This window comes from Cygnus olor, chromosome 1, assembly GCF_009769625.2.
Source record: "Cygnus olor isolate bCygOlo1 chromosome 1, bCygOlo1.pri.v2, whole genome shotgun sequence".
In the NCBI taxonomy this organism is placed as follows: domain Eukaryota; kingdom Metazoa; phylum Chordata; class Aves; order Anseriformes; family Anatidae; genus Cygnus; species Cygnus olor.
In genome coordinates this window covers 43,738,183-43,749,733 of record NC_049169.1, presented here as the reverse complement: position 1 = coordinate 43,749,733, position 11,551 = coordinate 43,738,183, and the positions used below count along the sequence as shown (strand labels likewise).

The 11,551-nt window shown below is 52.6% G+C and overlaps 1 protein-coding gene across 4 annotated transcripts; it reads right to left on the bottom strand.

Annotated features, from left to right (window-relative positions):
• Nucleotides 1-20: 20 nt before the first annotated feature.
• On the bottom strand, nucleotides 21-8,370 carry SERHL2 (serine hydrolase like 2). 4 transcript variants are annotated; one of them, XM_040554860.1, is made up of 13 exons: nucleotides 8,270-8,341; nucleotides 7,285-7,365; nucleotides 6,906-7,140; nucleotides 6,721-6,834; nucleotides 5,627-5,668; nucleotides 4,885-4,904; nucleotides 4,604-4,678; nucleotides 3,730-3,839; nucleotides 3,392-3,471; nucleotides 3,012-3,046; nucleotides 2,162-2,238; nucleotides 1,212-1,305; nucleotides 21-803 (listed from the first exon to the last, which is right to left on the bottom strand). In XM_040554860.1, exons 3-13 carry the CDS (start codon nucleotides 7,051-7,053, stop codon nucleotides 687-689), a joined length of 912 nt encoding a protein of 303 aa, XP_040410794.1. In that variant the 5' UTR covers nucleotides 7,054-7,140; nucleotides 7,285-7,365; nucleotides 8,270-8,341; the 3' UTR covers nucleotides 21-686. The 4 variants fall into 4 exon arrangements, with proteins under 4 accessions (XP_040410794.1, XP_040410768.1, XP_040410776.1 ...); XM_040554834.1 differs by lacking the exon at nucleotides 7,285-7,365 and having other exon boundaries at nucleotides 8,270-8,370; XM_040554842.1 differs by lacking the exons at nucleotides 7,285-7,365; nucleotides 8,270-8,341 and adding an exon at nucleotides 8,081-8,234.
• Nucleotides 8,371-11,551: the final 3,181 nt, after the last annotated feature.

Below are 11,551 nucleotides of genomic sequence, written 5' to 3'. Positions count from 1 at the left end.
CTGTACAGTCAAAGACAGTGTTAACAGTAGAAGATCAATCTTTATTTAGAAGGACAGAAATCATCTCTGCCAACTTTTCCATTACTAGTAGTTCTCCCAGCTGTTTCAGCTAGAGGATTAATGTCTCATTCCCTACGAGTTCATTGAAATGGCCTTCTGTGCTCAGGTGAGCTCTCATGTAAGCCAAGTTTTTTTAAAAAGCAGCAGTAGAACAGAGAGATTGAGGCGCTCTGAGCTCAGGTACTCATGGAAATAAGCAGAGAAGCAGAACGCTCCTGTGTTTTTCAGAGGGTCTAACCCTGGGAAGAGACTGATCACACCATGCTCAGAGGGGAGTCAAGAATGAGCCACCCCACCCCTCTCTTGCGGTGCTACAGCTGGTGCTGCTGCTGCTCCCGCAGAGGATGCCTGTGCCTGTATTCCTGCTCTGTTTCAGGGTGCAAAAGTTAGGAGTAAGCAAAGGGAAGGCCACTGGGTATCTAACCCTGCACTGCCAGAGCTAGAAGTGGAGGAAAAATTCCTTTTCCCTTGGACAAATGAGCAGATCTGCTTCCACCCGTTCAACAAGTTCAGCTTAGGAATGAGCATCGTGAAACCGCTGTTGGATGTGAGGTAGGAAAGGTGACAATTCCTCCGGAGTCTGCTTTTAGCTCCCTGTTCTGAACTGCTGCTGCAGTGGAACCTGCCTAGAGCCTTGCTCTGGTGTCGTGCGCTGTCAGGAAGTTGCTGATGATCCCGGACACCACCTCAGGCTCGTTCATGTGCACAAAATGACTCCCGGGCACCTCTACTAGCTGGATGTGCTGGAGGGAGAAGACACAAGCAGATAAAGAGGAGGAAAGTGTTCCCTCAGGCAAGCTACGCTTGCTTTGTGGCACCCACCACGGGAGGAAGCTAGAGGAAATGGTGTCTCAAAGAAGGGTTGGGTTTTATGTTGCCGTATGCCAGTCACAGACAAAGCATCATATAAAGAGATTACAATCCAGCAGACTGGAGGCAGGACAGGGACCGGAGGACCTGGGATGAGCTGGCTCCAGAGGGCAGTGCTGACCAGGACTTTGGCAGCAGGGGAAAATTTGGCTTTCCCCCTTTGTGAGGACTGGGCTGTTCAGGACAAATCCCCCAGTGCAGGTGTCCACTAGGGTAAGCTACTTCCTAGCTGCTCCCGGTTTGGTGCCCCGCAGAGATGCGAGGATGAAGGCTGCTCTCACCTCTCTGAGGGTACGCTCGAATGCCTCCCGTAGGGCTATCACAAAGTGGTTTTTGCTCTCCAGCTTGCGCGGTACCAAGAGTCCATCTTGTGCTCTGAAAAGTAAGAGCGAGGCTCAGTACAGCACACGGTGTGCCTCTCTTTGTGGCTGTCCTGGGCAGAAGCAGTGTCCCCAGGACACTGGGGTGACAGCCCCAGCTGCTCTTTATCGGCTGCTTGTAAACAGCACGGTTACCTGTTCATACGTGGCAGTCAGAGGAGCAAGGCACAGCTTGGCTGAGCAGCTATTATCTGCCAAATTATTCATTTAAGACCTTAGGCCACTGCCTAGTATCAGAGTGGAGACTGGTTAAATATTATCCTCTTGGGGCTGACTCCTTAACTTGCCCATCATGCCCTGCCCCACCCTATCTTCTGCTCTTTTTTCCTTCCAGCCAGCTTTTGCAGCTCTCTGTCCCTTTCCCCCCTCCATACTGCTGCTTTAAACACTAATCACAGGTCGTGCCCTGCTTGGAGGAGGAGGTACCAGGGCAGTCCTCGTGGAGAAGCCAGCGTTAGACCTCCTAGAGAATTACGATTGTACTGCAGGTGACGGGACAAAGCGATGTCTGAGGCTCCGAGAGATGTGCTCTGAGTGGCTCAGAGCACCTGGCCTCACTATGACGTTGTGTTGCTCTGCTCTGGGCACACGGGAAAATTCTTAAGTGCACAGGACTCCGCTCTTACGATTCGATCAGCCTAGGGAAGCCAAACCTGCACCTCATTTTTCAACTCCCAGCACCTCTGCTTATAGCCACTGCACAGCACAGGCCAAGGTAACCACAGGGGATGGCCGGGTGTGGGAAGGGAGCTGTAAGCCCGGGGGAACCGGGGGCCCCTTCTAGCTGCCACCCCCTCTGCCCAGGGCTGTGGGACAGCAGCGAGGGCTGGCTGTGCTTGTGCTTCACTCACAAAATGATGAGAACACGATCCTGGATCTTCTGCAAGAGCTTCACGCACTGCTCCGTGGTGAGGGATTCTCGACTCTGCTGCAGGTGCAAAGACAGGGAGAGCAACAAAGGTCAGGGGCAGCAGCTGAGGACGCAGCACGTCCCCAAACCCCGTGGCAGCAGCAGCTCTGAAGGCAGGAGAGGCTGAGGCCCCACGGCTGCTGCGCAGAGACCGGATAAGCTGCCAGGCTGCACACAAGAGTGGCTGGCTCTGCAACTGCTCCTTCTGTCCAGCTGCGTTTCAGGGCTGCCAACAACGCTGCCTGCTGGGTTGCAGCACATATGGGAATGATCTCACAGCAGAGAAAAAGCTTTAAAAATCCTTTTACTAAAAAGGAGATAGTACAATGCTCTGGCTTTCACAGCCTGGCTGTAGCACAGGTAGAGAAGGCCCTACTTGCGCAATAGTGGCACAAAGCTATCAAAGTATCAAATATAAGGGACTTTGTTCCACTCCCTGCCCCCTTCTTATAAGGGTGACCCGACAAAGAAGCTAACCTAAAGCATCCATCCATCTGCTGCCTTAAGAGTTTTAACAGCAGGAAAACGTGGCCAGGAGGCCCTGGGGCTCAGGAACTGCTAAAAAATTCAGTAACATTTTCCAGTGACTCTGTAAGCTGAGTCAGTTAATGATCAAGTGTAGGCTCTTTTAACAGCAGCATTTAAAAGAGGTGTGGGAATTAGGGAAGCAGTAAGTAAACGGTTGGGTGGAGGCAGAGCCGGGGCTCAGCGAGTGGGCCTCCGCTACCTCTGTGTTCTGTAAGCTCAGGCCTTAGAAGCAGCAGGGGGCAAGTCAGAACTGCACCGCTTACCGTACGGACTCTCATGTCTCTGTTATACACCAGCCCTGGAATGAAAACAAGGGAAGGTTTCCATGAGTCAGAAGAGAGGGAGTTGCTCTGCCCCCTCTGCCCCTCACCTCTGGGTCTGCCCAAGGCTTTCTGAGACAAGAGGAGCAGGATTACTTCTGGTATCTCCTTTTTAGATGTCTTTTTCTTTACCCATTCTAACCTCAGTTGCTGGGAGAGGAGAGCTCGGCCTCCAGACCTAATTGATCCCAGTCAGGCTGCGTAAACTTGTAGCTAGGGCACCCCGTACCCTGCGGAAGATGATGGCTGTTGGCACTGCTCCCTTCCTACACCCAGTGTTGGGCCGGCGCTGTGATGAGCCCTGTCTCCAAGCAGCCCCTTACCAGCGGGTGTCTCAGTTGCTCCTCGCTGCAGCAGGATCGCCCCACCCTCAGCTGTCAGATGTCTGTTTGCTTCTAACAGCCTGGAGGAGACATGGCAGAGAGATTGTGCTGCTGAAAAAGGGAGGAAGCGAAGCGAAAATGGCATGACAAGGTGACAGCGAGCCCTTGGGCTGCTTCAGAGAAGAGCAGGAAGGTGGCTGCAGAAGCCAAAAGACTGCTGAGATGCCAGAGGAGGACTTGAACGGGCAGAACAGAGACAGTTTCACCTTATTGTTCAAGCAACCATAGCTGTCCAAGATGAAGGCAGGCAGCAAATGAAGAGACAGATGAGAACCCACCTCTGCAATGCTGCTTCAGGGCTACGTGCTTTGGGAGCTTGCTGCCTTGCCTCTAAGCTCAGTAATCTGTCGATAACCATCCGTTTTGATTTCAGCCACGCCTCAGTGTCCTAAAACAAAGCCATGTAGAGCACAGGAGTAACCTCCCTCTTCTGAGTCATTTTACCCCTAATCAAGAGGGTAGAAAGAGGTATTTCACCCTTCAACATCTCTCATAACTCCTACCAGTTACGGACATCATATATCATGCACACTTCTGGGGCAAAGAGAACAGTAATACATAACAGGCAAGGTAGAAGCTGAAAACCTATACAGCAGCGCTTAAAGTTGTTAACTTTTCACCTGTATAATCTCTTCTACTCTCTCCCACTTCACTTTTGAGCTGAGGACAAGTGTCCAAAAGAACAAGGAAAATCTGATATCTTTTGTCTCTCTGACCCTGTGCCTCTGTCCCCCCCTTCTGCCTACCACCCCCCAGCACTTGGGAGTGATGCTGGCAGTTTGGGAATGCAGCTTTATGTCCTGCCAGGAACAGAAAAAGAAATCTGCCAGTCTTGCGCCCAGGTCACCCAACAAGCTGTTGGCAAAAAGACAACCTTGGCAAGCAGCTGCTTGGCCAGACATTCCAGTTCCTTTTGCACACGAGCACGGTACAGACAAGTGAATTTCAATGCTACGGGGCTACAGGATGCTCAGCACTACCAAGTGTTCTTCAAGGGCCACCCTAAGCAGGGACCACGCTTCATGCAACAACAAGCACGTCTGTGCCTGCCAAAAGGACTGGTCACATCAGTGCTTTCCTTGAACAATGATGGAAAAAAACACCTCTCTTTTTATTTAATAAAAGGGAGGGGAACAACACATGAAATCTAACCTCTGGAGCCAGCAGAAAGCCCAGATTTTCCAGCAGGATCAGCTTGTCCACCATCTCAGGATAAAGGAAACAGAACTGAGGAAAGATGAAACATTATGAGACAAAGCAAAAAGCTGCGCACTGAGCGCTGTCTTCATCCTGTTACACTGGAGAGGAGTCAGAGAATGGCCTCTCCTCCCCCGAGATCCAAGTCTCACACAGTCTGTCCCTTTATTCCTCTCCCATTTGTTGTTCCAGCTGCAAAAGTCACAAACCCCATGAAGAAAGAATGTTTTACTCACCATTCCTGCCACAGCCCCACCTGCAAAGGAAAGAATGGTGCTCAGTTATAAGCAGGACACCCCCTGGTAACAGGAGCTCTCCTTCCCCACAGCAGGAGCTGCCTTAGAGGCCCAAATGCACCGTGTGCCAAGGGACAAAGCCCAAGCTACAGAGCAAAGCTCTCCCGGCAGGGAGAACACAAGCAGAAAACGGGATGACTGGAGGCCAGCTGGAGTCCCCAGCCTGCCCCATCCCCATCTCCCTCTCAGGCAGCAAAGGTGAAGGAAGAGTTACCAGTTAAAACACTACTGCCAGCAGGTACAGAGCAGCCCTGGGGAACAAAACCCACATCAAGGCAAAACCCAGTTATGTCCCCAGGACACAGAGTCGTGGTTCCCCTCTGCAAGCCCTGTAACCCACCAAGACCCTGCCTGGAGCCCACAAGGCCACAAAGCCCGGGGACAGCAGGAAGGCCTGCTGTGAATATTGCTGCCTTAGACCAACCCTCTTTGCCCATCCCTGTTCCCTCCTGGGAGTTCAGGAAGTGCCCGCAGGGAGAGCCATGCTGTTTGTACTACAGTGTCTTGAAAACAGAGGCATTCTAAACAAGGGTGCAGATTTTTGAATCACTCAAGCAAGAACCTGGTACTTGACACAATATAATAAATATTCCAACCCAGCCCCTAGCAGCATGCCTTGTAAATTAATTATCTACTCATATTTCCGTGAATCTCACGGCTTACAAGGACAAGAGCCACTTACCCATACTGTGACCCATCAGGGTGAACCGTCTCCACTGCAATGCTAAGTGGCAACAGACAAAAACAGACAGTGCTGCATTAGAAACCAGACCAGCGGCATCTTGCTGCTTCTCGACCACCACAGGCCCCTTCTCCCAGGAGGGCTTCTGCAAAGCTTAATTTGCTTCCCAACCCAGAAATGAGGTGGCTAAGTCGGCCAGTTTTAAAGAAAAAAGAACATCCACCACCTCATTTCCTTGGTAGTTAAGTCACACAGCTCTCGAGCACTCTCTGCAAGGCAAACTACAGCACGTTTCCACCCTCTGCCAGACATGAGAGTGGCAATAAGCAAAGGAGCCTGACTGGGCAGCACCTGCTGGAATGGGGAGACCTTGACAAAGCACCCTGCTGCAGGGCGCTCAGCAGAAGCCGTGAGGAGGCTGAGCCAGGTCTGCTGTGTCGGTGAAAGGAGGATCATTCCAAGTGAAAGCTCTTAACGCCGTTTAACGAATTGGGCTCTTCAGACCATTTTTAGGCACTCTGAGAGGCTCATGGGAAAATACCACTTCATCCATGCCGCCATCTGAAACATACCTCACTGAAAGATGTGTTTTACCCTCTGGCACGCCAAAGAACTTCTTCTCCAGGCTCTTTGTATGCTGAACGAGGGATGCAAAACTGCACATGCCATAGGCTCTCCCAATATCAGCACACAGATACGCAGTTAGACCAGGAGTTATTAGGAGTCTGAGACACCCTGCCTTTCACATTTCTTTGTATGGCACTAAAGCAAGCACCAAACTGCCAATGGGGAGAACCAGAAGAGTCTCCAATTTACACCTAACACTGGTTAGTGGTCGCTGGCTGCTTACAAAAAGTCAGTCTGGCAGAACCATTTAGCTGCATATTCAGTCACTGCTGCTTTTCAGTACAGAAACATTTCCTATCCTCAGTAAACAGTGATAAAGGGGGATGTTTATTCAGTCTGCATTACCAGAGCACCAGCTAACATCAGAATGGGGAGAACCAGTAAATGCTGCCTACTTCTTCCAAAGAGCAGCAAAGATAGAGCACCCCCTGCACAAACATCCCTCAAGGGTTCCTTCAACTACCCACCTGCTGCTACCCGGCGCACATCGCTCACATAATCCAGAAAATGGTAGGGGGAGCCTGCAGGTCGGTGGGACGACAAACCATGGCCAGAAAAATCCACTGCCACGTAATGGTTATCTGAAAGGGAGAAAGCATCAGGCATGTGGCCCTGCAACACAGCAAGAGCCATCCCAGTGAGCCAGACCCACCTTTGGGGAGCAGAGGGATGAGCCTGTCAAAGGTGTTGGCATTGTCCAGCCAGCCGTGCAAGCACAGCACCGGGTGTCCCTCCGGGGGTCCCCAGGCCTTGGCTGCCAAATGGCCCCAGGGCACGGGAAACTTCATCTCTGAGAACATGCCCAAAATAAAGTGCTCTCAAGCAATGTCTCCCGTGAGCCACGTGCTTGAAACAGGTCCCACGGAGCTTGTTAATGGCCCAGAGCTCTGAAAAGAGTAATACAGGTCTTTAGTAACTCACCAGTCTTCTGCGGTCTTAATTAGCAGCTTGCTGATTTATAGCTCCCCATTTAACATCCCAAGCTGCCATTCCTGCTTGCCTGCTTGGGGACTCCCCCTCCCAGCACGTACCAGCAATGCTCCTAGGAAGAAACAAGCTTTCCCTGCGCAGGAGGAGAAAAACTCCTCTTGTGTCTCCGCAGCAGCTGTGACCTGACCAGAAGGCACAAGCGATCTGGCAAGAGGGAAGCAAGCAGAATTTCCCCAGTTAGCTGCAAGGAGTCAGGCACCTGTCTTGGACCAAGAAGGCAATTTTGGGAATCAGGATACTGTCTTCAGTATTAGATTATTGCCACCTTCTCACAGCTACCTACCGCCCTGGCAGTCACCGAGCTACACCTTACCTTTTACTCAGCCCCAGGCTTTCCAGTGATCCCCCCAGTACTGCCCAGCCTCTGGGGTTCTTCCAGGGGTGTCCTGAATATCCTCCCAGTACCCCCAAGCCCATCTGGTCCCTGGAGCCCCTCATGGGCAGCCTGACACCCCATAAACCCATCCCCACTTCTCTCACGCTGTGTCCCTTTCCCAGTCACTCGTCTTGGGTTTGTGCCCCCTTACACAGCCCTCTGACACCCCGCTGCAATCACCCTACAGCAAGTCCCTCCTGATGGAGGAGGACAGAGGGAGCAAACTGGAAAAGGGCACCGCTCTCAGGGCCCTGAGGGCACCTGGAGGCCATCACGGACCTGACCAGATGCTCCTGGAGCCTCCCCCCCACCGCCCAGGCGCCCATTTCAGCTGCAGCAGCGCCGTCCTCAGCCCAGCACCCTCGCCCCGCCCGCTGATGGCCGGGTCCGACCCCGTTTGCCCTCGCCGGGCCTGATCCCGGCAGCTACGGACGGACAGACCGACGGACGGACAGACAGACCTTGGACCTGCCTCCTCCTACCCGCTACCCCCGGGCGCTGCGGGGCTCCCCCCCGACACCCGCAGCCCGGGCACGGCCGGACCCCAGCGGGGCCGGGGGCTCCCGGTCCCGGCCCCAGCCAAGGGCTCCCCGGGCACCGGCCCCCCCGGAGCGCCGCGGGGGGAGGCACGGCCCCGGCTGCCCTCCTACCCCTCTGTCTGCTCGGGACTGCGGAGCGAGGCCGCGGCAGGAGGACGGAGCCCGGCGGCTGGAGGCGGCGGGGCGGACCCCGGCTGCCCCGCACCGCCCCGCGGCCCGGCTGCCCCCGCCTCCTTCCCCTGCCCCGCCGCCGGCCCGGGGCAGCCGCAGCCATTTTGGTCCTGCCTCGTTGCTGTCCCGCAGCCATGGGCAGAGGGGGTGGCAGCTAGAAGGGAGCTCTGGCCGTGAGCAAGGACGTGTCCTGGCAGATGGGTGACCCTTCCCAACACCAGTCCCATGGGCTTTCCTCATGGTCAGACTCTCCCAATAGCAGCAACCCAGCCTGCCCAGTTCCGCAGCCCTCCAATCTCTCATCTACACAAGCAAGTAAAGCCATTGCAGCCTCCATCTCCTCTATCTTGTTCTGGAGCCTGACCCAGCTCCTGCAAGCTCTAGCCTTCAGTGCCCAGGGCAGAGAGGAGTTGGTAGGGAAGCAGCCAGTGTTTTATGTGGAGCCCCACGAGCCATTATCTGTCTGTGTGGTGTGGTGTGGGTGCTGTTTGTCCTCCTCTGCCTTTTTGCCATGTCCTTGGAGGGTGAGATGTGCAGGGCTGTGGTTACCTTGGCCCACATTGTGCAGGGGAAATGAGAGGAAGTGCTGGGAGTTGAGAAATGAGGTGCAGGTTTGGCTTCCCTAGGCTGTTAAAGCTCAGAAGGGGAACCCCACTTACTATGTAAGATCTCTCTCTAAATGTGTTCACTGAGGTACGTGCTATCAAGTTCATAGCTCGTTTTCTGTAACGAGAATAACAAAGGGTCTGAAGCTGTGATCCACCTACTGGATCTGTAAGGAGTCTCAGTCATGGAGGTACTGTTGCATCCTTGACTGCCTTCACAATGCACATTACTGCTAGTGGAAACTGCCTGTACTGCAGCCTTACAGTGTGAGATGTTTTAAATGTTGCCCAGGAGTATCATAGGGACATCAAACAAGCTCTGTGCTTGACACCAATGCTGGACTGACATCACTTTCTGACGGAGAAACTCTTCTGAACTCTAACATTTGTTGTAATCACATTGCTTCAGGGACAAGAGTCACTTACTGATACTGTGACCCATCTTCATGAGCTGACTACTGCAGGGCTAAGTTGCAGCACATCACAGACAGCACTGCATGAGCAGCTCTACTCTTCTACAAAAGCAGACCCCTCTCAGCCCGAGAGATTTCCACACAGTTATATTTATTATTTGTCCAGAAATTGGTTGGCTACATAGACCAGGCTTCAAGAAAAAGTTCACGATGAAGTCAATACCTGAGTACCCTTGTGAATGCTGCTTGCTGGTGCCCAGCATTCCCTCTAGCAGAGTCTTTCAGGCCTAACACAGACCACAACCGTTCACCTTCAGTCAAGGACTCGAGCAGCCAAAAGAGGAAAAGTCGGACTGCGCTTTGAGCAGTGGGACACCTTGCTGGTACGACTGGAGAGAACAGAATGGATATCTGTTCTTGGGGACTCATTTTGATATTGGTAATTGAAATCTCTGTGCTCAGTTCAGCACATCAGTCTCTTAAATTGCACAATACATTTTTAGAACAGCCTGTGAAGCTTGAAAGAAACCAACATGGAAGCTTACAGCCCTGTTTCTCCTGCCTACCTCAAACGCATCCTGGCAAAGTAGGCTCTGTACCACGGCAGAAAGGTAAAAAGCTTGGGGACCCATCACACAGAAGAAATGAAAGTGCTGTGCAGCTCACAACCTCCCCTCCAGGTGAACCATTAGAAGGGAAATCAATGTGAATTCCTTTAGGTTTGGAAAGTCTAACGCTTTGCTTTTTCTTAGGCCTTCTGCATCAATGAGAAGCAGGCAAGCAGACCACGAGTGCTGGGGAACCATGCAAAGGGAGAGAGGCCACAGTACCATCTATACAGCTTCTTTCCTACATCTGTCAGAGGTGGGTGTCTGATTACAAAAGGTGAAAAGCAAGAAATAACTTGGCAGAACAGATACGTACTCAATCATTGCTACTGCCGTTATGGAGGGCAGGGCCTTCCCTTGATTTGCTAGGATTTGAACATAAGAAGCCATCCAAAAGCAGTGTAACTCAGGCAGTGGCTGCAAGGGGCTGCTCACAGGCAGTGGCTGGTAGGCTTGCAGTTCTTCTGTCTGTGACAGCTCCTGAGGAAGGGGACCCTGTGTCAGGATCAGGAGTGATGTGGACCCCTCACACAAATCTCTGCAGTTGGTGGGACAACAGGCCATGGGCCAGGAAAATCTATTGCTGCACAACTGCAATCTGAAAAGTAGAGAGCATCAGGCATGCAGACCTGAAGCACAACACACAGCCCATACCTGTGTGCCAGAGTCATCTCTGGGGGACACTGGAACAAGCCCATCAAAGGTGTTGGTGTTGGCCAGCCAGCCATACAAGCACAGCACAGCGTACCCCTCTGGAGTCCCCAGGTCTCAGCTGCCACATGTCCCCAGGGCATGGGGAACTTCACCTCTGAGAACTTTTGTGCCTGTAGGTGACATCCTTTGAGAGCTACATGCTGAGAGCTGGTTCCAGGGAGCTCGTTAACAGCCTAGAGCTCTTGACAGAGATTGTAGGTAGATAGTAGTTATCAAATTTGCTTATCAGACAGCCCTGACCTCCGTTTAACACAAGTCTTCAGGCACAAGCCATGCTTGGGGGATCCTGCTCTAATTGCTTGCCCTGCAGGTATGTGCATCACCACTCACAGGTCTTGGACCCTCTCCCCCATCACTCTGCAGCCAGAAGTCATCCTGCATCAAGCAGCCAGAAGAATCTGGGCTTTTTTGCTTTGAGTCACAGAGATGACCTCTGGGTGTTGGGTGGGAAGTATGACTCCTCCAGTGAATTCTGACTCCCATGTCTTGCATCTCAAATCACTTTTTGGTAGGAGGCTCCATCAACAGGAACCTCAGGGGAAAGGGAAAATTCCTTACAGAAATCACCAGCAATAGATGATGTGGGACAGAGGGGTATTCCCAGGGATGAGCAACATGTTTCTGGTAGGATGGTCCCACCTCAAATTCCCAAATGGCTACTCTTGCTTCCCCCTTCCCAGCCATTCTAGCTGTGTTTCCATTTGCCTGGGTGAGATGTTTTCACCTCTCATTCCCTCCCCACCGTTCCTGTCTCCACTGTAGGTAGGCACAAAACACCTGGCACACCAGTCAGATCTGTGATACAGAAACAGATTTGCCCATGGGAGCAGCACAGAGAGAACACTTTCCTCAAACAAAGACAGCTGTCCCAGAGAGGACCTC

What these genes read in the sequence shown, in the direction of transcription:
- SERHL2 (XM_040554834.1), bottom strand. Translation starts at nt 7,053, where the DNA reads ATGTTCTCAGAGATGAAGTTTCCCGTGCCCTGGGGCCATTTGGCAGCC. An exon ending in CCTGATGGGTCACAGTATGG is followed by an intron (nt 4,905 to 5,626) that starts GTAAGTGGCTCT and finishes TTTCCTTTGCAG; the next exon opens with GTGGGGCTGTGGCAGGAATG. An exon ending in CCTGAAGCAGCATTGCAGAG is followed by an intron (nt 3,472 to 3,729) that starts GTGGGTTCTCAT and finishes TGTCTCCTCCAG; the next exon opens with GCTGTTAGAAGCAAACAGAC.